Raw genomic sequence first — 26,121 nt, 5'->3', positions numbered from 1 at the left:
TTTTTGTTTTTTACTCTGAATACTGCTTTTAATGTCTAAGCAGACCAGTGAAATCATGGAGCTGCTCTTAGACCACCATCTGCCTTCTGTACAGGAAAACAGCAAAATTAGTCCCAGCATCTGCAAAACTAATATTCGTACTAGGGGAGAAAAAAAAAAAAAGATTCAGACAATTAAACCAGAACTGCATACACAGTTCTGTCCCATTAGAGATATTGTGTGCGAGACACACAGTATGTCCCCATATTGTGTGTCTCGCACACAGTATCTCTAATGGCATGGAATCCTACTTCAGAGACAGAACAGTTTATTTTTAAAAATTCTCTTATGCATATTGTATATTCACTAACCCAAAACTAATGCTTTTTCTTACACATTGGAGAATAATCTCCTCAGTAACTCCAGTGAAAAGCTTGATGGAATGTCTAGTGAAATACATGAAATTTAGATTAAGCAGCTCAACTATGCGCAAAGTACCCCATGCAAAGTCATGGAGTACAACCCATAGTTTCTTCATGTTGAAGAAGAAATGATGAGAAATTTAAGAAACAGAGGTTTCAAAACTCTGAGAATAGAAAAGTACTTTGTAACTGACTTCCACAGAAAACTGCTAAATATACAATGCTTTTGTAGATACTAATGACTTGTGTAATTTTTATTCAAGCTCGATGGCAAGTAATGTACGTGGAATATTTTAAGAATTCAGAAACATGTGAACCTGTATTCACTCTTTCATAACATAAGAAAATGAGTCTCGTTTTCCATGATTGCTCATTCTTCTGTCATTCACTGACTCCAAGAGTAAAACTCACTTAAGTTCTCCTGCCTTTTGGAAGGTGTGCAGCAGTGTTTCTGCTTCCGTACACCTCCTAAAATGTAAGTCTGAGTGCTCCACCCTCACTCAGACCAATTCCTACAATAGCGGAAGTGATTATTCCTTATGCTACACCTGTATTAAATATAATAGAGAAATGCTTTTTCTTTTAATCATTTTTTTGCTTCTTTTATACTCTAGTTTTTTCAGCATAAGTGAACCTGAAAATTCAATTAAGGCTATTCCAAACCGTGCCAATTTGGTATATTTCATTTTCACATTCAAGCCAAGATTTCAAAATCAGGATCTGGAGCCAAAGACACCAATGTTTACGCACGTCTTTTGGAATGCTACAGATGCTTCATTTTGTTTTTAACTTTCCCAAATCTAAACCAGCATTTCAAATAAAACATATTTAAATATATATATTTTGTCAATTCCTATTTTCAGAACTTATTACGATTAAAGCACTTCGCAGATAGTTCTCGAAATGTGTAAAAATTAAGTTCTATTACTAAGTTTTATTGTTTAAATAGCCATACAATTTAATATTGGCTGCATGGAAGAGCAAGAGATTTCAAGCTCCATTTCACTAAGTAGTATTTTTCAAGTTTTAGATACTAAGAAGTGATTTTACTATAAGAAGCAGATAATACATTCAAATTCCTCTGACATCTTACAACCTTACAGTGTAAACAGATAAAACAATGTCATCCAATTTTACTTCGCATACAAAACAGTAGAGAGTCTGACCCTCTATTTAGGTTATATATACACATTCTACAAAAAGTACAGCAGAAGAGAGGATAGTTCCCAGTGTCCCATTAGAATTATCAACCATACTTGATGCCACCTTCTCCCAGTTATGTTTGAATTTGGCATCTTATGCTGAAAAGATATTTAAATTTCGCTAGGAAGTCCCACACGCCTTAACCTTAAGCTACAAACCCCCACCGATGTTTTAAAATGATCTACATAAGTCAGGTGTAACGCAATGGAAAGCACAACAACAGCAGAGCAGCAAGGTCCTAGTCCACAGCAAGTGAGGACTTGCTCAAGTGCAACAGCCGTGGGCACAGACATAATGGGAAGAAGATGCTTACCTTCAGAAATCCTCAGGTACACAGGGAACTCAAGAGATGCCCTTGCTTTCACTGCCAACCCTTAAATGAGGTCTGGGAAAGGATGGATCCTGGCTCCACTCCTTCTGGTCACTCAGTACACTGCATGTGCCTGAACTCCCTTGAATTGGCCCTGCCTTCCCACCGGGTTCTCCATCACTGTTTCAAGCCCTGACTTAGCATTTCTGCTACTTTACACAACCAAGATTCAGCCTAAATCCTCTTCTTCGAACTACAGATTTTGAGCAGAAGCTGTAGAAACTACTGAAGAATGTAAAACCCTAATTACTTACAGCACATAAAAATAAACTCCAGTCCTTATGTGGTATAGCAACAATCAAACACTAAAAGGTATTACATTAAAAATGACAACTTAGGATTGTAAATCATTTGGGCATACCCAGTTAAATTCCATCCTGTAGTTACCTGTTTAACAGCAAAAACAGCAGCACAGGAACTGTATTCCAACAAACTGCAGCCAAATTCTTCTCATCTGAAGCATCAGCAAACCAGATTTTGCAGGCAGGTACACCAGTACACATTAGAAATTTTACTGTTTTCAGAAAGGGTCCTCAGCCATTCATGCAGCCTTCAAACTTCTTTGAGAGTTTGATCTCCAGAGCAGGTAACAGGAGCTGGTGGCACACAGGAACATAGCTGTTCCCACCAAATTTGGGGCCCTTACACACTTACCAAGCCCCTGCAGCAAGGCAGAGTGAGCTGTACAAAGGGAGGGCAACCCAGGGCTTATATACATCCCTAAAAAGGTAAGGTGGTAACTGTTCACATGTGTGACTTCTTTAAATAATTAAACAGATTAATCTCAGGTGAAGGTTCAGGGATGAAAGTGCCTGTGAGGAGCAGGTGTACCTCATGAAGATAACTTCTCCACTATTACTTTCCACAAAGGTACCAACCAGTGTGCTGGAAAAAGGTTTAAGGCTCATCTTTCTCCTCAGCAGTTTCTCAGTATTTAGTGAGAAATGGCACTGCTCACCTTGCTGCTGCGTTAAAAGCAGTTCTGGGAGACCTAACTCCTCCTGGGAGGACTGGAAGGTGCAGGCACCTGTGAGACCACCCACGCAGCCCCTGCTGCTGGCCTGGGCTGCTCGCAGCTGTGGGTGCTTCAGTCCGGCTTAATTGCTTTTGACTAGTTGCTGTCTTGTGGGTTAGATCTTTGGATTTCCAAACCAGCATAGGACTTGTGGGGAAACTATGTTGTTGTTTTGCTGTTAAAGCAAGTTAGAGCCAATCCTACTCATTTTTGCAGCTCCTGCTGATCAATTCCAAACTGTTGTTCAAGCTGTTCTTTGCCAAAGGGACTTCATCCTGCCCAAAACTTTACGTAATTCAATCATTTTAATTCCAGCCACATATATTTGGAAGCAATGTTTTCTGATGTAGATTTTAGTTGTCTTTTTTTCTCTCTTTTTCTTTGCTTTTATTATGCTGAAAACCAGACAATGGTCGCAATGTCAAAGGTAAAGTATCCGTCTAGACTATACGTTCCAGTGTCTCCACAGCCACACTTTTTGGCATGTTACTTTGCCTGCTGTATGAAATGTTCAAAAGCAACATTCTCATGCTGGCCCCCCTAGAGTCAGAGCCATTACTGAAATTATTCATGTTAAACATGTAGTCATTCTCTTAACTATTGTCTCAAAGCACTAACTACCTATCCCTGGAAAAAGTGAAGGCATAGTTAAACGGTTATTGTACTTAAGCACCTGCTAATTCAAACGTAAGGGAAAGTTCGTAGTTCAGGTCGTTTAACTCATTACTGCTGTCTAAGCAGGCAAAACTTCTGTTAAAGCAACCAGGAGTTTTACCTGTGAAAGGATGTAAAATCAGGCTGGGCCTCTAATTAACGATCTATTGTACTAAGGTGGCTACTTGTCAGTTAACTATCTCAAAAGTAAAAGAATTATTAATTAGGAGTCCTATGGAAATATCTTCACTTATTCCTATTTTGTTTCCTTAAAACTAGTTTCACGTTCCTGGATGGCAGGGGGTATGGTTTCAAGCTTCCTGTAGCATTAAAGTGTGCGTGCATGCACTTCATTACCAGTTATATGTTTAAACAACACTTCATGCAGTTAGAGTTGTTTCTATTCACCAGCACTGAGCTGTGTCTTTTATCAGCATTTTGAAAATCATCCATCTCTAAAAAACAATGATTGAATTGTTCGGTTATTTTAGCTATGTCTGAAAACCAGTTTGTGATTTCATGCATGATGCAAAAAGTGTGCGTACTTGGTAAAGTCTTCTCTTTAAACTGCATGCACTGCATGAGCTAGATTTTGTGGAGTGAGTCATGGACTATGAAATCATTGCATTTGCTTCATGTTACGTTGGTAAAGTCTTCGGGGGAAAAAATGCAGTCATTGTACTCTAAAACAGCTTTCATAAGTGTATTTACTGCTTGTGAAATATGTTGGCTTGACAGCTCAGAAAGTGAAATCCTTTGTTAATGCATTTCGTAAGCAGGGGCAATGTAATCCTACCATACAAATGGAGAGTTCACATTAAACCTTAAAGAATCTCCTTTATACAGTAGGCAGAAGCATATTATTCTCCCTGTTTATTTAATTCTTTCCTGTTCTGCTGAAAGTGTCGATCAGGCTGCCAATTAGTGTCAATTGTGATTTGTAATGGACCTCCTTTTCTCCTTCCTGCTATGAGAATACAGGAAAAGTCCACTAGCTCTCAAGTAGCAGCCCACATTGCACTTAAGGGTTAATAAGGGGTTTTAATTAATTACCATCATCAATGATATAAATATATTTCACCAATTTTTAATGCAAAAGAAGGTGGTTAAAAAGGGTGGTTTAATTCTCATGTGCAATTAATTTAAATCTCATATCATATGCTAAGGCATGAATGTTACATAGAGGAGAGAGTAATTCCCCTTGGAACAGAAGCAATATAAGATTTAAATGCCAGAAAGTAAAACTTCACTGCAATTTAAGCTTCTAAAAAGTTACCATCAAAAAAAAATTCTTATCTAATTGTGGATTTGGTTAAGCTCTCTTAGTTTTCTTTACCTTAGAGTTTCTTGAATATCAAGAATTTCATTCATTTGGCGGATGGTCCCAACAAGATGTTCCACTCACGTTTAAGCCTACTCAATATTCAAATACTAATTGCTACAATTATGTAGAGAAGCAGAGATGAAAAAAAAAAAAATGCAGTCTGTCCCTGCACAGCACACACTAGCCAGATCAGCCCCTTTGCTAATTTCTAAAGTCACTGTGAGCCCTGCATCATTTTGAAGAACATGTTTAAATGAAAAAAGTAGATGGTGGAAAGTATTTATTCAAGTCCTACCTGGGCTAAAAAGGTGTTCAAGCACAATATCCTATTTCCTTGATAGTGTCTTCAGTACCAGTGTTTCTAGCATAAAGATGGAAAGAAAGACTGATTTTGGTAATTTAGTGGTTAGGGTACTCACCCACAAGTTGTGTTTCTCTTATATCAAATCACTGGACCAAATACTGAAAGGTCTTTGAGAGCAGAAACACTGGGTTGAAAGGGAGCACCTTAACTACCAGGGCACATGCCCTCCCTTGTGAGCTTGAATATCTTTTTGCACAGTGGTCCTGCCATAAAGTAGTTTATCGAGAAACTCAAGACTCAAGTTGGAGTCTTAGAAAGTTGGCATTCTTTAATACCAGCATTGGATGCATGGGGGATCGTCTCCTCCTATCATGAATGCTTTGCACAAAGAAGTCTTCAGTTTATATGTGTTCAGAGGTCTTCCTGGAGGTAAATACATATTCTAAATTAAGACTTGTGGAGCTCTCCTTATTGACACAAAGTCTCAAGAACCTCCCTTATCTATTCAATTCAAAGACACAGACCCTTCCCACTATCTAAACAAACTGCAAGGTTTTCCATTTAGGATCTTAGCAAGCTGCAACTTGGTAAGTAGCACAAATTGAGGTGGAGCAGGGGAGGTATTTTTCCTCTGGTTTACGTGAACCTATGGTTTGTATGAATTCGGGAAGCAAAAAGCACATATATGAATTCTTGTAAGCTAACAGAGCAAATGAAAAGTTTGCTTCTTCGGAAGTCATTCTAAACCAAGTAGAGAAGAGACAATCTTCACCTAAAGAATTTGACAGGCAACTAATGACAACAAAAAGAAAAAGAAAAAAAAAAAAAAGCCCTACTTTGATGTTAAAAAGATAAAGCATAAATGTATAAGCATAAAAGATAAAAGTATTGACCATCACAAAACAGCTTTGGGCTCTGAGTCCCAAGTAAAATCTTGAGAGATCAAGTTATAGAATTCAGCAGCACCTAAATTTACCCCCAGCATGCTCCAGGCAGCTGTTTGCTTTGAATTTACTCATTCACACATTGCAAATACAGCCCATCCCCTGTTTACTCAGGCTTGTCATATAGCCCTATTCTGTCTTACAGGCTGGTTATGAATTGAACACCAGTTCTTCTTTTCCTCCAAGGAATTAAAAAGAAAAGAAAAAGTAAAAGATAAACCACCAAATTCATGCTCATTGTCAGTAACACTATTAGGACACAGTAAGGTTCTCATGCAGACATGAAAAAAGCCCTTAAATCCCACATTTTATTTTACTGACAGCAAGATCAGGACTTCTAGTTAAATACACAACTGCTTGTTGTCTATACATCTATAGATTTCTCTTTTTCAGTCTTATTCTCGAAATCAAACTTCACTTCTATTGAATATTTTTGGTTTCTAGACCAAATCTATCATAACGGTGCAAAATAATTTTGCTGATCAGTCAGACTGTTTACTTGTAGAAACAGTTAAGTCCAATATTTAAAAGAATAATTATTATGGATATGTACCTCATGAGGTGTGATACTTCAAACTTTTTATTTAATATGACTCATTAAAGTAATGCAGGATGATTGTGTATTAAATACTCAATATTCTACATGTGGTTGTCCCTATTATTTTCAATATTTTTTTTTAGTATATGATAACTAAGCCAACACATTTTGTGAGTTTGTTACTCTTCAAAATTAGTCTTTAAAGACAATGTTAGACATAGGTTAATATTAAATTGATTAAATACACAATCCAGTCCATTTTTTGGTTTGCCAGAAGGCATTTTTGAACGAACTAACTAGTTACTAACTAACAGGTATGATAACAGAGCCTTTACTCAGTTCAGACACTAATAGAATTGCATGTCCTATTTCTGCTTTTATAAACAATATGAGAACATAGTATTTATACTCAGCCAGAATAACCGTAGAGCATACCTGTTAAAATGAAAACAACTAAGCATAGACCCGGTATGCCTTTTGTATTCTACAGACTTTGTAAAGAATATTGGAGACTTTGTAAAGGAAATCGTATACTTACATCCAATAATAAAATGAATTCTGACTAGTGGTAAAATTATTGTTAAGATGTGGATAATTTTACTAATAGCAAGTAGCTACTTCTAATATATCCCTTTTAAACATTAATGAGTCTATGGGAACTGCTTGGTCATGGCCTGAACTTCTGATTGATCACCTGAGGCCAGCAATGAGTCAGCCACAGGAGCACAGGTGAAGGCAATTCACCTGTGCTGCTGGAAGGGGTGGAGCCAGTCTCCACCCCTCCTAGACCCATTTAAGAGCTGGCTACGGGGGGAAGGGTCTTTTCTGGAGATCTACTCTGCTGGAGTAGTGTAAGCAAGCCCAGGATATGGGTAAGCTTTCTTTGTGATTTCTTTTTGTTATCATAGTCTGTTTTGCTTAACTTTCTTGTTTATTTTGGAATTATGATATCTTAATATTTGTTAATTGTACAATGTTCACTTACTTCAGTGTATTTCTCAAAGACTAAGTAAGTTATCTGATTTTTCAGGGCCTTTTAATCATATCAAATCAAGTCTGTTGGGATCCACGTCAGATTCAAATCTCAACAAGTACAGCACAATCAACAGAATTCCTCAACTCACTCTGAACTTTTCCGATATCAAAAATGAAAAAAAATCTTCATCTTCTCCTTCTTCGGAGAAAGCAATTATTGCACCTAAGGTAAAAGATCGAACGCACAATGTAACGGAGAAGGTTACCCAGGTAAGGTACTGCTCATTATTTGAGTTAATTTTCAGTTTTACAAAGTTGATTACAGGTGTTTTAGGTCTCTCTACCTTTTTCACAAATAGTTTGGATTTCCTTGGAAGGTTTGACTTACTTCATCTGTAATTTATTTTCTCAAGGTAGTTCACGGTATTTGATGATTCTGCTTAAAATCTGCTAGAAAGATATTATGCTCTGAATAGAATAAACGATTCAAAGGTTTTAGCTATCTAGTTTTCAATTGGGAAAAGATGTGCTAATTATCAGGTGTCCCAAGGAAGTCTATTAATTTCTGTGCTTCATGCTAGAAAAACTATTGGTTTCATTCTTCTTTCTTAATTTTGTGGATCATTGATTAGTGTAAGACACAATATGATAGTAAATTTTGTCTGTGCTACTGATGTGCATATCATAGTTTTGTCTTGTAATTTCTGCACCTGGTCTTTGTTTTTTAATAATAATGTAATATAATAATATAATAATATATATTTAATATATATATTATAACAAAATATTATGTATTTTAAATATTATACAATATATAATAAAAACATATATTATATACAATATAATATAATAATAATGCTTTTTCCTGTGGGCAGCTTTTCCATATGAGTACATCAAAAAGGTTGACAAAATAAGAGCAGATACCTTATGTCATCCTTGGGAATGAGGCACACAACCAAATATGAAAACAATTCAAGAAAATGTTGTTTTGATGAACATTTAATTTAGCAAGATAGGCTTGTGCCGATGCATATCAACAGATAAGTTTAAAGTCTAGCATACTGAATTGTGCCATTTCTACACCTGCTTCTTGTGCAGAAGGTTAGAATTCATGGTCACAATACACAACTGGAAAGATTTTACATTTCTAAGTCAGTGTTTCTTGAGCAGGGATATCTCAGTGTGCTAGCTCACCCATGCAAAGAAAGGGATTGCATATGATCCTGATAGGAAATGTGAGATGGATGAGGAGTTCTTTTCTGCCTTTTTGTCCTTGTTTGTTAGTGAGGATAAGGGCTAGTATACAGTTTTTTTGTGTGCAAACAACATGAATACTGTTTACACATATATGTACACTGTGCATTTTACAGGTATGTTTATTAAGGAAACTGCAGTATGAAACCACAGTCACAAATGATCTCATTAAAGTATAATATTCACATAAATACATTATGTAGTGACTGGCTGTCCTGGACCTACAGAAACAATCTCTGTGGAATCTAGTGTTCAGTTGTTAGTTTGTGCAAAGATCTTCACAGTAAAGCAGTATGCTATTCACCATTTTATGAATTTTTCAATCTGTTTGCTTTCTGAGGTACAGAGAAAAACATACATGTACTACTGTTCATTTCCAGATAGTAGTTTGCAGGAGTAAACATTTATTCTTTAGGCAAACAAAGGAGCCAATAGTTATATCAGTATATTTGTTTATTAATTAAATTAAAATATTACAATTATATTTAGTGTCTATTAGGTACAGACTTCCTTGGAAAACCTAATTCAACTTTGCTTTATGGAGTCAAATTCCAGAGGCTTATATTGCATGAATATCCAGTTACTGATGTCCTCTGATATGCCCAATGGGTAGAACATTCTGGGGATATAACAGAAGATCTGGGACAGTTCTGTGTGAGCTAGGCTCCAAATTTCATCACTTGTTAATAAGCTGTTAGGACATAGGCAAAAGATATAAGGGATGGATATTTGATTGAATACCTGAATTTCAACCAAATCTTTAGAGCTTGATCATAATTGATTTTAAGCGAATTGTTGAAGACCATAGAGGGACTTCCAGCTCTTGATTCACTACATGGCTGAAATATTATCTTCCAAAATTTCTTGTTGCTACATCTGTGAAAGATAGTTTTGCCTTATACATTTTAAGGAACATTTCTACAGATCACTTTGCTAGAATCTAGAAGAAGGAAGTAATAAACTCCAGCACAGTAGGTAGCAAAGAGCTAGAGGAGAAAATAAATGATGAGAATGAGCATATTTCTTCAGCCTAAGAGACATACAGCACTCTCTGAAGGTAACAGTCCTCAGCTAAACTGAGATTCAATTTTACATTTGTATTGTATAAAGATTAGCAAGGACAGTGGCCTCGGTGGTGATGGGATGGTGGCTGGACTAGATGATCTTAAAGATCTTTTCCAACCTTAATGATTCTATGACAGGCTACCAGTATGGAATGTCCTTTAAAAAATGGTGAGATGCAACATTCTTTATCCAGAAGTCTCTGTAAGCACAGGGTCATCCCTTGAGAGTCCATCCACTCACAGACTGAAGAAGGTTAGAGGTGCTTTATATTAGAATACAGGTAGAAATTCCATCTGAAAAATTTTGCCTAAAATATCTTTCAACTTACTACTAACCTGCCTTCCCCAAACCAGACTGCATATTCTCTACATTGCTTCTATGCCTGATAGTTTCTTCTATTCCCTGTGGCAGATACAAAAATGAATGTATTGTACACCCTCCTAGAGAAACAGAGATAGAAGCTCTATCAGTTTTATCTTGAGATCAGTTAGTGTCTAAAATGTAATTGGATTTTTATCTTTCATATATTTTGTCTGTGATAGCCAACGTGAACCAACAACCATTGTACTTTCTCCATTGATTAGTTGTGAAAGATTTAATCTCTTCCAGATCCATTTTGATATGTTTTTAATTATTCATTGCAGTTATACATAGAAATCTCTTCAAAGATAATATGGCAAAGAGTCAAATTGCATTACAAAGACTAATTTTTAAAAGTTATGTAAGCATGAGTCAAGCTTTATTGGTTATTTCAAAATTCTGACTGGATGATTCCTGCCATACTGCCAAGTTTATATCTAATAGTGAAACTGTTATTGGGGAAAAAAATCTGTTTATTCTCAAAACAATGTCATATTGTTAAGTTTATATTATAAAAATTCCAATTCATCTAAAACTTCCAGGAACACTGATAAGTACATTTAAAATTAAATTTCCACTATGTATCATGTTGGCACAGTCATCTGATGTGTAAATCTGTGAAGCAGCATCAGAAATCCACAGAGGACATTGTGACCAATTGAATCTATAGGTCAGTATGGGGGGGGGGGGGGGGGGGATGGGGGGGAGGAAGAAAAAAAAAAAAGCAAATGACTGTAAAATGGCCATGCTAAGTTAAAAGGTCAACTTTAATTAGAGCAGGGAGATTTTAAAATAGTCTTCCAATAGAAGTTACAGCAGGAATTCCAAATATCTTTAGACAGAGCTTGAGAAATGTAGTAAAGGAATAGATGATGTGCTTTTCTGTGATTGCAGAACTGAGTGACATGGAACTGCATGTCTAGTCGCATATGCCACCATTCCATGCTGTTTTTCACCCTCTTCTTTCCTCAGCTTTGCAGGGAAATTCATTCTTGCTGCTGTAACCTGACATTTTTACTACTGTGATTTCTTTCACTGTCTACAATTAAAATACCAACATATGCACTCTGGTACCACATTGATGTATCACTGAGCCTCATGGTTGTATCACTGTGCTCTGGATTCTCTGTAAAGTCTCAGTATCTTTCAATTCAAAAATGAGTTCCCTTTCCAGAGATAACTGGAATTATTTATTTCAATAAGTATTGGAATGTATTATTTCAATCATATTCACAATTTAGAGAAGGAATTTAAGTAGAAAAGGTAGCTAAGAAGGAGCAGATAGCACGCAGCTGCTTGCAGAAGAAACACTAATTGTGGTCATTCTGTTTAGAGGGATGGATACATTTTGAGAGAGCATTTAAGGAGGAGACATGGTTTAGCAAGTGAGATTTTATTGTAATAAATTAGGACCAGAAAAAAAAATTTAGAAAAGACTTTCAAAAGGAACTGAAGCTGTGGGATAGTGGTTGATCTTGAGTTAAAAATTGATGGAGAAAGTGAGATTTCATTGTAGAATTGCTTAATAAATAAATAAAATTCTCCATATCATACATCTTAAGTAATGTGATAAGTAAATCTAATTGAAAAGAGCTAGGTTGTAAATTCTATTGTCAGGACCCTTCAAATTTTGTTTTACTACTTATGAGGAGTATTCAGGACATTATGTAGACATTAAGACTGAGGCACCATATAGCTAGCAGTAACATTTCTGTCACATACTTCACTGCAAGCCATATAGTAACTGCAATTTTAATCTCTTCATAACATCTAGAATGTCCTTTGGTTTAGCTGACTAAAACTCCCTGTGTAATGCATAGAACCATCATTTCTGCGTAACATTGACTTATATGAATAGCTCAGCAATAGCTTCCACATAGCCATTATTGAATAATTGGCTTTATGTCTCAGTGTAGATATCTGTCACTAAAATTAGTTACATTTCCCTTCCACTTTACTGAAATTTTTTTTCTATGTTTCACATTAGAATTTCCGGAAATGCTAAGCTAGGCTATCTTCTAGAACTTAGTTTTTTTTCCATGACTCACTTCTTGATGGTCTGTTCAGGCAGGCAATCCAATTTCTGAACTTTTTTGCATTGACAGGTTTGGATGGGGTCCTGACAGTGATTGCTAGAAAGAGACAAGTCTTCCCAGAGGCACAGAAAATAGACTTTTTATTGAAGAAATCAGTGGGGCAAAAAAAAAAAAAAAAATTGACATCTATGTCTTAACATTTTTGATGAGTTTGTAAAGGGGACTCTTGCCTATAAATTATAGCATGTAGGGAACCAACAGTAAGCAATTTTAGCTTCTTTTTTGAACTTTAAGTCCTATTACCCATTCAGTTCATGCTGATATGTGGCTCCAAAGTTGAGAAATCTGTTGTGAATGGACTGAGAATGGCATGAAGATTATGTTAGTCTGTATCCATAATTCTTCTCAGAAGAAAGAATTCCTGAATATCCACATACCAACAGTGGCAACAAGCAATTTACAGTTAAAAACCATGTAAATTACAGATCCTTTAATTGTGTTATTTAAGCAAGACTGTTTTGTGGGCCCTGATCATTAATGCTAAGACAGGCTATTGGTACCCAGAAGTTAAGCAGTCTGTTCTGGTTGAAAGTGTACCAGTATATATCTTTTTTTTATGATTTGACACAATAATTGAGTTATAGGAAAGTAGAGCCATAATCTTCAAATTTTTGTAGATACCGTTTTTCAAAACCATCCTCCCACCTGAAATACATCCTAATTTTTTACATGGTTGATCAAATGATTTGTACCTTAATTAGATACACAGTTGACTGTAAGACTGTTCTGATTTGCAGACATGCTGGACGCTCACAGTTTTTCTTAAAGTGGAGCTCTCAGTATATGGTGGATCACACAAGAAGAGATGGACCTTGTAGTTCTAGAATAAATTGTCATTTAGAAGGCACAGCTGAAAAAAAAATCAGAATGTTACTGTGATGACAAAATCAACATACCCCAGTGTGGTGTAGTAATTCATATCTATCAAAGATGTCACCAAACTTCAAGAATAAACTCTTTTGTATTAGAACAAGAAGTTATACGTAGTGCATAGAAACAGAAAATAAAGCCCTCGTTTTGATCAATTTTAGAAAAAATTAGAAAACATTTTACACAATTTAGAAAACTAGAAAACATTTTTATTGAAGCAACTGCTATTAAGTAAAAAATGGCCAAGCTAATTACAGATTTACAGCAATTGTGAATGATAATACATTCTTTGAAGGTGATTGTTTCCACTAAAGCCCCATGTATTACCTGAATAGGCTAAGACATAAAAACCAATAGTGTTTTGAGAAGATTTCACAACATATCGTGGAAATGGAGCAGTCAGAAAGCCCAGCTGCTTTGAAGTATGTAACCTGAAAACATCCTTAATTAGTCCTAGTCATTCCCCTAAGATCTACCCTTCTGAGAAAGGGAATGCCTGATTTTGCTGTCAAGAAAAGGTATTCAGTATCTTTATGAATTAATAATTTCAAGTAATCAGTATTTTGTATGAGCTCTTTGTTTGGCCTTGAGCCAAATACTAGGAGATCTGTTCTGTGATGCTAATGTGGAATGGGTTATATGCTTTTTGTTATAAATAGTGATTTTTTTTTTTTCAAGATCAATATTCTTCTTTTTGATGCTTGTATATGAGAGAAAATAGGTACAGGTTTTCAGGTTTTCAGACTGTACTGTAGTTGATTCTGAATAGAATGAGTGTGTGGAGGTATGTAAGAACTAAGTAAATAAGACTGAAAAACAAGATGTAGACAGAATTTTGGCAAACCTCATTTCTCCAGAACAGAGAAACATTCCATGATGTATTGACCTTGGAAATTTTTAAACTTGGCAACTTAATCCATGAAAACCAAGAGTTTTGGCACCCATTATGAACTGCAAGAAGTCAGGCCTCTGCTTATCCTCTGACAAGACCCAATGAGATCCAGCAAAGTGGCAGAGTCCTCTGATCCACCTGGCATGCATTGCCTGAAATATGCTTTTTAAGTATGCAGTTACTGCTGCTATAAAACAGCTAAGAAACAAGTCAGTCTTTTACATAACCTTAGAACTGTACAAAAACGTAGTGTGGAAGAGACCTCTAGAGGCCATCCAAACCAGCCTCCTACACGAAACAGAAATAACTTCAATTAGGCCAGAGTTCAGTGGTTACTATACTGACTCAACTCAGGAAACACTTTCTATGTTTAGGCTGAATAAGCATATATTTTCCCAGAGAAAATCACCGAGTGATAGACAGCAATAGCAACTGATGTGTGGAAAGAGGGAGGAAAGAAGGCAGAAAACTGTGGATTTCATGGACCAGAAAAAGCTGGCATTTTACAAGGAACACTGCTTGTGTAGCTAACGTTTAGAGGCAGTCCTGAGTTGTATTTCCAGATAATTTTGCCTGTTAAAAAAATCTTAGACTGTTAAAAAAATTCTTAGAAATAACCTCGAGCACTGGGATCTCAGACTCGGGACTCTGAGTGCTCTAACCTTAAACAGCCTTGGGTTCTCAACTCTTTTCTGGTGCCAGACACCTTACAAATGCAGCTAACAATTTAATATCATTTTTTTGCCAGCGACATATTTCCCTTTTAGTGTAATACTGGTTCAAAGACAAACTGAAATATTGGTAGATAATTTGAAAGATAACATTCAAGGAAACAGTTATGTTCCCACACATGACTGACAAAAGAAACTGATGAATAAACTGAACATTCTGGCAATTAGCAGATAGGTGATGGTAAATCTGGTGATAATTACAGGGCAGTTATCTTCTACTGCTGAAACCATGTGATCTTAAGCATATAAGGGAAAAACAGTAGAAAGGGTGTTTTTCTTTTGTCTCCAGTATGAGAGAAGAATATGGATTGGTTGGTGTTCATGTGTTGAAATCTGTGGAAAACAGTTTCTGTTTAGGGTTTGTTAGTGCTTGGGGTTTTTATCTTTAGATTAGAAAAAGTAAGAAAAAATAAATACTATTCAGCCCAATCAGCACAATGTGTGTGGTGAATTCTCAATGACCTCAAAATAAATAAGGTCATGCTTCTCATCTGTAATCTGTCATATGCTAAAACTTAGGTAATGCTTTCGGCTTGTCACTGGTAACAGAACCAATAGAGAAAGTGGATACCTATAACAGTTCAGAAATAATGCTTTTTTAAAAAAGTGAGGAACACTCTTTAAATTATCTTTAAATATTAATAAAGTCAGAGCAAAGAAAAAATCTGCAACCATGTGTATAAATAAGAAAAATGAAGGTCATAGGGTTCCAAATATTTTATTTATGAAAGTGTGCTGATTAAGTAGCGTGCTAATCAGTGTGATCATATGCAGTTGCAATGCATTTACTGAGCTTTATGAATGATATAGGTGATGCTAAGAAATGAAATTAGTGAAGATTTTACTCACTAATATAAAATATATCTAGAGATATAAATCTCTAGATGACTTTTACTAAAAGTGCCTTAATCAGGCCATCTACACTTTGTGTGGAACTGTACTGTACTAAAAAATACAAATCTAAGTGAAGCTGATTTTATGAATGTCTAGTTAATATTCATAGTGTTTAGAAAACATGCAGTTTTTTCTTTGCAATACCAGCATAGACTTGAATTCGAGTTGTCTTTTTCTGAAAAGCTAAATAAATCCTTCACTGAAACACATGGTAAAATTCTCTTTAAGGTGATTTGTGTATTTTCAAGTATAAACTTTTATTCAAAAAAAGTGTATTTTACACTAATGCAGTGTCTTTTCAAATATCAAAATTAAAGTAACAACTTTTTATTTAATAACTCGGAAACTGGCATGAACAGGTATATACATCTCCACGCATAGCCTGTTTGGAATACTTCTAATAGTAAATGAGAAACACAGCTTTTCACAGCTTTGCATTTTCTTCTAATTTAAGTATCCATCTTCTTTGAATATATTTCCCTTTCTAAATGAATTCTATTAATTATGAAGAAACCTACTTTCCTTTGAAACAAAAGAGCTACTGCATGTCACAGTCTTACATTTGTACCATTTTGTTCTGTTCAGAACAGTTTAGTTTTATTGGGTTTGTAGGTGGGATAACAATGAAAGATTATAACTGAAGGAAATACCTTTTGCTGCAGCTTAGTCTCTAATGATGTTAGTTGCTGGGCTTGGAATTGAGCAAGAAATCAGTGCCTGGGGCTCGTGGTCATCTTGTAGAACTTGCTAGAGGCCAGCTAACTTGTTTTGACAAATTTTGTTAGAATAACATGCTGACTGCAGCTTCCTTCCAGATTTTCAAGTAAAGCTTAAAATATAAGTCACATAAAGGGTGATTATTTTCAGATAAGCTATGCTTCTTTCTTTCTTTTTTATGTGTATGGTATCGAGCAAGCTAAGGAAACTGAAAAAGTGAGTGATCCATTCTGCAGTTTAAACACTGTGGTAAATTTGACAATGCATCTGGAAAACAAAAAATATTGGGAACAGTCAATCTTACAGCCAGGCTTCAAGACATTTTTTTTTATTCCGGTTTGTACTTTAAACTATGCATGTGATAACCTACAGTACCAAAAAGATTCCAGTATGTCCTTGGTTAAATCTTACGCTCTCCCAAACATGGGCTTAATTTAGCATTATGTAAATGGGGTAGTTCTAGTTACTTTTGAATCTCTGGTGCCATCCTAACACAATAGTTTTGTTAGAGCAGCAGAATGTATCCTCCTCCTAGTGTGTCATTCCATATTTCTTAAAACCAAGCACATTTTTAGATTGGAAAAGCAAAAAAAAAAAAAAAAAAAAAGTCTAACTTAACATCCAGCTACTGGTGGAGGAAAGGCATGTTTATCTGAGAGGTTCTTCATGGCTTTTTTCCTGTGACTGCTCTGCCACTTTCACTGTATAAACAGTATGAATTAAATGGATTGGTCTAGAAATTGGGGTTGTTCTTTTATGGGTTGGTTTTGCTACCAAGATATGATTTGTATGGTCGCATTCAATGTCTCATGGCCAGCTACATTTTGGTAGGGAATTTCTTGACAAAATTTGGTATATATAATGTAGTAAAAAACTAGAAATGTTGTGAAAATTGAGACTTGGGCAGAATGGTAAAACAAAATATCTTCTTAAATGAGTCATGCTAGCATTTGTTCATTCATCATAAATACCAGAGAGTCATAAGGGAGAAAGACTGAATTTCTGAATGAAGCTTTTCCCAAGCCACCAGTTCAGTTTCAGTTGAAGTCAACTTTTTAACCTTTTGACTTTTTAAACAGTAGAAGATCTAATTACTAAATGTGAATTTTCTAGAAACTGAAGTTTGCTTATTTTTTGATTGTGGACCAAATAATTTAGCATAAAAACAAAGATTAAATTTAAATATGCATCTAAGAATAGAGATCTTTTCTCCCTTTATACTCTGATCCTAAATGTTATGTTAACCAATACTGGGATCACAGTACAAAAGTAGAGCTTGTGCCTGCTTCATCTTTATTACATGCACTTCAGATATTCTCTTATAGCATTTGTGCTCTTTTTTAACTGAATTGAAATGTTTGGCAACTATATAAAGGTACATTTTTTTTCTGAAATATATTAAGAGAGACGATAAAGCACAGGCACAAAATCTGCTTTGTTTCAATGTCATACCATGAGCTAACAGGAGAAAATATATTTTAGGTGTCTAAAAATCACAGTAATTTAAGCCTTTTTAAAATATATGACCCCTAATGTTTTCTTGTTCAGACATATAGATGCTTGTTCACAACTTGCTGGATATTTTGCCAAAAGAGCAATGAACAGCTCACAAACTCTTTTTAGCATTTTGAAGTGGTGTATTTTCTATCTTCTGTAATAATACTACTTCACTTCTTGGAGAATTCATGAGGAGCCTTACACAACTTTTAATACATATTCAGGCATCAATGTTTGTAAAAAATAGCTGCCAGTAACTCCTTTTGTAATCTGCAAATCACAATTATTTAAGTATCAGTAAAGCATACTCAAAATATACATATTTCTGTGTTGCACTGATGATGCACTACCCACCCGGTAATTGAATACCAAGTGGCAGGAAGAGCCTCTGAAGTTTAATATCTTAAAGCCATTTCTTAATTTTTCATGGAAAATAATGGATAGAAAATGAACTATAAAAATACTTCCTCTCTTTTAATATCTATATTTATGAGAAAATGAATGATAAGTTAAAGGTAGTGAGTTTTCTAAATTATTATATATGTTCAAGTTCAGTGAAGTAGTTTTCTTTGTCAGCAACATCTACAAGTATATTAATTCCATCAAACACTCAGTACTCCCAAGATGTCCCAGTTCTCTCAAACTTCCAGTAGGATTTGAAAGTACTCATCAGGAAGAATGCTACCTTGTCAAATAGAGACTAACTGGAACACAATTTTGGTGGGAATCTTTGTGAATCTTAAAGAGTCAGAACAGTTTGGAGATTCTCTTCACATAATAGTCAACTTACTTGATAATGACATGGCCTCTCTCTTTGTGTTGCATGGCTGTATCAGCTGAGATCTCAGACCCGCAATTATATTCTAGGGATGTCAGTCTTTGTGGATACCAGTACATCTTTATAAAATAAGCACTAGTGAGGACCTGGCAGTTTTCCAGTGCAGGTGCTGTAATTGCAAGGCACCAATCCAGTTGCTGTACACAGCTAAGTCATGTCAGTAGTGGATACATACATTGCATGGATATGGGCTTCAGGCATGGGATCAGATCTTAAATTTGATCTGTTTTATCACGTATTTTAGATGACATGCCATAAAATATTATTTAAAAATCTAAACACCATGCTCATAACTATAATGAAATATATTTTAATGACAGTCTTATGTAGAAAATGTGAAAAGCAGAGGAGAAAGCTGTATAGAGAGATCATTTCATACTTCTAAAAACTGTAAAATACAATTTTTGGATACACAAAGATGTTGTGAAAGCTTTTCTGTAGTTCCTGTGCATTGGTATGTATCAACCCCCCTTTATAATTATGCATCCTAATCTATATATTTGTTTCATTCTTTAAAAACATCTTAAAAATCTTCCAAATTTAGCTCAAATGCAAGTGGTTATTGCAATGTCATTGACATTGAACCTTTGAATCATTGGCGAAGAACCATGTAAAACCGTTTTGGCATTCTATTATTTGTTCAATGTTGTTTCCTGAAAGCATTCTTAGCAAGGATTGGAAAAGCACTTCCTGCTTGGAGGAACTCATTTATCGAAATATGTATATTTTGAAGTAGGCTTCCATTTGATAAGGCTTGCAGCTACAGCTGCATATGTTGCAAACATAAAAGTGCTGGAAAAATTAGAGAAATTAGAGAACCAGAAGGCAGGTGCAGGCAGCAAATTCCTATGTAGGCAGAAAATATTCACCTACACTTGTAATTGGAAATGTTATAAATATGTAACTGAACTAAACTACCTAAGGCAGACAGAACACTTTAATTGGTGAAAATTGAATGGTGAAAGCAACAGTGTTACACTCACAGGTGCTCAAGAGCTGTCTATGATGATGTCAGTTGCTATTCTTTTTTAATTTTCCAAAATCAAAATAGCAATCTTATGATAATTAGAATTATAATTCAGTTAAAACTTTTCCTTTTCTTAAATTTTAACAATAATAAGCAGTATTAAATTTCAACTTCTCTGAAATTGCTTGGAATTTATTATGAAAATTTCTAACACCAGATCAGATAGATTCCAAGGACCATCAAAACTTACCCATTTTTACTTCTTTCCTATTATCTCATTGTCTCTGAAACTGCAAATCCAGCCACATATTGATTTACTGAATATCCAAAAAACTTTTCAGAAAAAGTCTGCCTTTTGTTAACACAAATGGCTTAATTTAGTAGCATTTAAAAACAATCTGACTTCTGAAACAAAATATCTCAAAACTTAAATAAGCTTTGAGTTTTTTCAGTCATTAATTTGGCATTTCAATGCCTACCTAAAATTACGCTTACTCTTGCAGAATATGTGGGCGTAGTCTAAAAACAAAACAAAACTATTGTGCTATTTCTAATGGTAAAAAAAAAAACTACCAACATTGAGTCCATTGTTTAAATTAGGAAGATTTATTACCTCTTGTAACTGAAGTTCTCAAATGGGAATCATAGGGCAAGCAAGGACAACCTGTATTTTCACAGTGCACCAGATATTGCTTAACAAAAGCTTAACTTTAAAAATATGAGGCCATTAAACATTCTATGATAATACCTCACAGGTATGCTTCAAACTGTCTCATAGAGAATGGTAAATATCAACATTATATCCTAAGTACCATGCTATAAGATTTTAAAACATTTAAAAGAGACAAGTTCACTTAAATTTAAGTTCCATTAAAACAGGAAGAAAATTAACATTTCCCATTATCAGTGTTTCTTGATTAAGATGTTCTTTAATAGATATCCTTGAAGAATATACTAAAATGTCTTTTAATACGGATGTGGGAAAGTAGAATATAAAGCTGGATTTCACTTCAAATGAAAAGCTCTTCAAATTTCTTTCAGTAATGGCATAATCTTATTAGTTGTTCATGTCAGCATCAAGGGAGACAATCATTCAGAAAACTGAAATATGAAAGACTGTAACCATCTTGTGGGGAATTAGATGGTGCCTGTCATCAGCAAGCACATGTTGATTTAATTTCCCTTTACTCAATAATGCTTGTGTAACATTTATTTTTAGGTCTTTTTAGATTCAAAGATCTCTTCATGATGTCCAATTTGTAGAAATCTCGTGATAATATTATGAATAGGGAAGAAAAGAGTAAAGATGTCCTTGCTAGTTATAGCTTAGTAGCTTCAGTAGAACTGTTACACAAGAGAACTGAGAGCCAGCTGAGGTTACATTAAAAGAAGAGAGTTCCACAAACCTGATAAAATATCCAATGCATAATCATATCCTCTTCTAGAGCTGAAATAATACTGCTTTATTTTTTGAACTGTAATGTCATTCAAATTTAAGGTTTATGGTCATGATAAAAGTGTTTTTTTATTGGGGCTTTATTGGCTTTGTATATGCTCCATTATTTTTTCTTATTTCTTTGTTTTGTTTTCCAATTTTCTGGAAAATGAGTTCGTGTAAAGTGTGCTCATATAAACATGAGCTCAAAGCTATATGTTAAAGGAAGGGATTGTACTTAAGGTTGGAGTTTTTGGATTACAGTGGTAACATTCATTCTGAACTGCATCAGAGAGCAAACAGGAAGAGTAGCTTTACTTGAACTTAGGAGATGTTACTAAATTTTAGTCACAAACCACTAAAATATTGTTTAATCCAAACAGATTTCCATTTTCTGTGAAATTACTTATAGGGCATTGAGATTTATTTGATCAAATAACCTGTAGGAGCCTTCTATAACAATAAGAAAAATATTAATTTTCTTATGATACCTCTTTATTTGTTCTTTAAGAAAGAGTGTTTAATATTCCATTACTGCAGTTATCTTGTTACACTCAGATAGTGAGTGTGTTATTTTGGCTTTCTATTTCAACCTTGAATTGCTGTGTTTGGATTAGAAGATGTGAAAAGTCCCAAATTTTTCTTAGTTCTTTCCCTTATTTTTAAGTAGCAAAGATAGTGCAAATAATAGAATTATTTTGTTTCTATTATTAGGTTTTTTACATTTTTGTGTAAATGTTACATGTTGGCTATACCAAGATATAAGATATTTTATATCTTTAATATGCTTCCTACAGTGGAGAATTTTGAAGTGTCTTCAATTTTTTTTTGTAGAATAATAATATTAAAATCTCAGCATACTTGAACTTAACATTTGATAGATTTGCTACAGATTCCCTGATTTAAAGATGCAGGAACATTGTCCATTTTTTGGTCAGAGCTGTATGCCTCACAATGGACTGAGTTCAGTGAGTTATTGGCAAAATACATATATATTTTCATTTTATATTGTGTTTCCTAGAAATAAACTATTTTAACATTTTATTTCATATCAGCGTGGACTGATACTATCTTCCATAGTTTCATGAATGGTATTTTATCAGAGGGATAAATATTAAATATATTAAAGTTTTCAAGTAATCTAGGACTATGAAGTTTGTTAAAATAAGAGGTGCTATATAAGATATAACCTTGTTAGTGAAGTTTCACTTTATCTGTGGCAAAAGTAATAGTAACATAACAGTATCTAGTACTGAATAGATCTATATAATGTTAAATATGTAAATTTAACAGTTCATTTCAGACATAATTTGTCCCTAGACATAGGAAATTATCTTTCTGAAAAGCTAATATATTAAGCTTTGTGCTCATCAACCTTCCACATATATCTCTGTATACCTCTATTTTATAACTTCCATTTTCTTGTATTTTTGTTCCCCTGTGTATCTTTTATTTTGTTACCTGGAAACATTGCCCCCTCTGATCATATTTTCCAGATGTGTATTAGCTCTATGATGAGAGGTTTTACCTAGTCTGCAGATGTGCTCTGTATTGCTTGTGCAAGTGTACTGCAATCATGTCTCTGCTGTCAGTTTGGAAATGCACAGCACAAAAATACTGTGATTTCTTAACGAAAGTGCTAAAGGTCCAATGCTTTCTGAATAAAATTCATATAGCTTCTGGCCTATGCTGTCAAATTATGCCCACAGAGTTCAGTTTGTCTTGAAAGCATCAGGCATCCTTCCTGGTTTCCACATTCATGGGCTTTATGTAGTGCTACAGTTGTTTGAAAAGTCATATGATAACACTTCATTATGCTTCCTCACAGGTGATGCTTTGATACCTAGGAAACCTCACTGCATTTCTGCAGAATGGTTTGACAGAAGCATTTCTTTAACAATTTATAATGGATTATTATTTATTACTTCTGTTATGATTTATTAAATCTGTATTATGTGCCTTTATTTAGTTTCTAGTTCTTTGGTTTTTATTGTCAGCATTTGCATTCTTTAAGTTCAGATTGAAAGTGTCTCAGAAGACAATTCTCTTCTGTGTGATACAGAGCAATGCTGGCTTCTCACTGTCTCTTGACACAGTGCTGTTTGCATGATACATAATAAAAACAAAATGTTTCATACAGAAAATAAAAATAAACTGAACAATATCTCCATTAGGTTGTAATATCAAAGTTAAAGAGAGGGAAGAACAAATATTTGTGCAAATTAATATTAAAAATAAAAAGAATAAACTAAATTTAGAAGAATTATAAATCATTGCCACTACATAATAACTTCTGTAAACGATTTATGCTGATTATCTCTTTCAAGATATTTTCAGTTTAGTAGATAAATATTCTCTCCACTGTCAGAAGTCAGAGAGGCTAAATGTCAACTTGCCTAACATCATTCAGAAAGTCAGTGGCAGAGACTAGACTATAATTTTCACATCTAATATTTTGCCTAATGTTTTACCTGCGTATTCTCTTTTATTAGGAAATTGAAAAGAGAAAAATCAAGTGTTTCCCTGAGAAGTGTGAAGTATTCTTGCTTCACATGATACTGCAGAGCCTGTAACAAGGCTTCCCTGCACAAAGCAGTTATTGACAGTGTGCTGTACTGCACATCGACCCATTTAGGCTCCTTGATACTTCATCAAGAATCACTATACAAAACAGGGTCTTTTGAACATGATGTAGTGCAAGATCAGTGTAGATTGGTCAACACCAGTATCTAGTGCTCACAAGGATGTCACACAAAAGCAAAATGACAAATTCATCTCATGTTCAGTCAGAAAATGACAAGAAACCCAGTAATGTCTTCTCTTTTTCGTATGTGTAACTGAGTTTTTTGTTTGAGAAAGTCCCATCTTTTCTCTCAATCCAGTAAATAAGTCATTACATGATGAGTGTTTGTATTTACTTTCCATTGCATGTAAGTAAGCAATGTAGAAACAAAGTTCTACACTGCATTATGAACATGAAATTCACAACCATCATTTAGCCTCTTCTGTTGTGTCTAAGAAGAAACCATAATGGAAAAGTTGGATCAGTTTCTGTTGTGATCACTATTATATTTCTGTTCCCTCTTTTTGCCTGCTATTTTTTTAAAAGTGTTCCATTTTTCTATTTACCTCAATCTAAACCAGTCTAGAAATATAACTAGAATGAGAATAGGAGCCAAGTTTCTGGAGAGTAAGTTCAATGTACATTATACAGTGCTTTGAAATGAAGCTAACTAGCTAGAATTTTCAAACTACAAGAGAAGTAAACTTTATTGCTCTTCTCTAGTTTGTTTCCTTCATGATTTGAAAACCCAGCAGGAGGACACATATCAATTTTATAACTAACTTGCTACATATAGGGTGGTGGTATGTAAAAGTATTAAAAGTATTAAGTCTGCTTATGAAATTAAGCAATACCTCCTTTTCAGGTAGGTGTCTGCCAGTGTGTTTAATGTGTAGAAAAAAGAAAAACAAAATACCGCTACGTAAGTGCAAGTTCTAGTTACAAGATAAAAAAAAAAAAAGTAATCTCTACCATCACTTCAACATGGTACTTAATGGCTTCTTGAAGATACTGTATAATCTTTTGAATGGCTTAATCATTTCTTTGTTTACAGCTAAAATGAGAGGAGTTGTTATTAACCCTGGCATTCTCACAACATGTTCAGGGTAGAACTTCACTGAATAAGTGCCACTGGGATTGCTAAGGATGGGATCTAAGGTTTATAAAACACTTGCTATTGGATAGCTAAATAGAAAGATTGTGCTGACCCTTATAATTTTACAAGATTATGTTCAAGGAGCATGAAATTCCTCAATCTTGTGCAAATTGAAGTCTCTAATCCCAAGCTACTTACTGCTAAACAAAAGCAGAAAGTGTTGCTGACACTGCGTTTCTCCTTCCAGTCATAATTTCATTTCAGCATTTTTATTCATTTTTGTTACTTTTGAAAGGTCTTTTTGTAAACATCATTTTTAATTAGCTGGGGGAGAAGAAATAAGTAGAAGTAACTGGTGAAAAATGGGCATATAATTTCTTGAATTATCACTTACTCAAATGCATAGTAACTGAAGGTTGTCACTGTCAAATGTTTGCTCATTGGTCTGTGTAAAATTAAGTGGTGATTTGAGTCCCATAGGATTAGGATAGTTCTTTCAGCACAGAAAGCAATAATTAGCATCATTGCTGACAGTCTGTGTAAGTAGGCCAAGCACTGAGTAGAGAAAAAACAAACAAACAAAAAAAAACCAACCTCATAGCTTACCTTCTTATCCTTAAAGGTTTTATTTCTTCATGTCAGACTTCAGTCAGACTGGAGTAGTAGCCAGAGGAAATTTGTTTTATCTTGTGCCCACTCTGTGCTTGTTCTTTCCAACAAAGCAAGCATTTCAACTTCAAGAGCCAGTAAATCAAGCAATCTGTACAAACATAATTTCCAAATAAAATTGCAATCCAACTTAGAAAACAAATAACAACAGATAACAAATCTACACTTGCAAAGGGATGATAAAAAGCTTTAGACATTGATGATGAAAGTTGAAGTGAAGCAAAAGGCAATACTTCTGTGGAATACCTTTGTTACACTTCTAGCTGTGCTATATAGACTGAATAAGAACGTCCATGCATGAAAGTGGAGATAGCTCAAGGATGCTCATAGATCTTTAACTTCAGTTTGTTTGCTAATAGTTTTGTAATGAGTGTGGGCTCTTTTGGAGTGAAATTAAGCCAACAGTAATAGGCTTGCTTTGGGAGAAAACACTACACCACAGCAAGAAA

The 26,121-nt window shown here is 34.7% G+C and overlaps 1 protein-coding gene and 1 long non-coding RNA gene across 6 annotated transcripts in view; one reads left to right on the top strand and one right to left on the bottom strand.

The window, feature by feature from the left end:
• Nucleotides 1-2,645, bottom strand: part of LOC125697196 (uncharacterized) — a 62,395-nt gene extending 59,750 nt beyond the window's left edge. For both annotated transcript variants that reach the window (XR_007378727.1, XR_007378728.1), the window contains exon 1: nucleotides 2,362-2,645. This is a non-coding gene — a long non-coding RNA (uncharacterized LOC125697196). The remainder of the gene's footprint in view (nucleotides 1-2,361) is intronic.
• KCNH7 (potassium voltage-gated channel subfamily H member 7) overlaps nucleotides 1-26,121 on the top strand; it is a 211,390-nt gene that overhangs the window by 141,599 nt on the left and 43,670 nt on the right. For 3 of the 4 annotated variants that reach the window (XM_048954019.1, XM_048954018.1, XM_048954016.1), the window contains 3 exons: nucleotides 3,396-3,416; nucleotides 3,923-3,946; nucleotides 7,784-7,998. In XM_048954019.1, the coding sequence (XP_048809976.1) occupies nucleotides 3,396-3,416; nucleotides 3,923-3,946; nucleotides 7,784-7,998 (260 nt within the window). The remainder of the gene's footprint in view (nucleotides 1-3,395; nucleotides 3,417-3,922; nucleotides 3,947-7,783; nucleotides 7,999-26,121) is intronic. The other variant, XM_048954017.1, reaches the window with a different exon arrangement.

Source organism: Lagopus muta, chromosome 8 (genome assembly GCF_023343835.1).
Source record: "Lagopus muta isolate bLagMut1 chromosome 8, bLagMut1 primary, whole genome shotgun sequence".
In the NCBI taxonomy this organism is placed as follows: Eukaryota; Metazoa; Chordata; class Aves; order Galliformes; family Phasianidae; genus Lagopus; species Lagopus muta.
The sequence above is the reverse complement of the archived record's forward strand: the minus strand, read 5'-3'. Positions and strand labels throughout refer to the sequence as shown.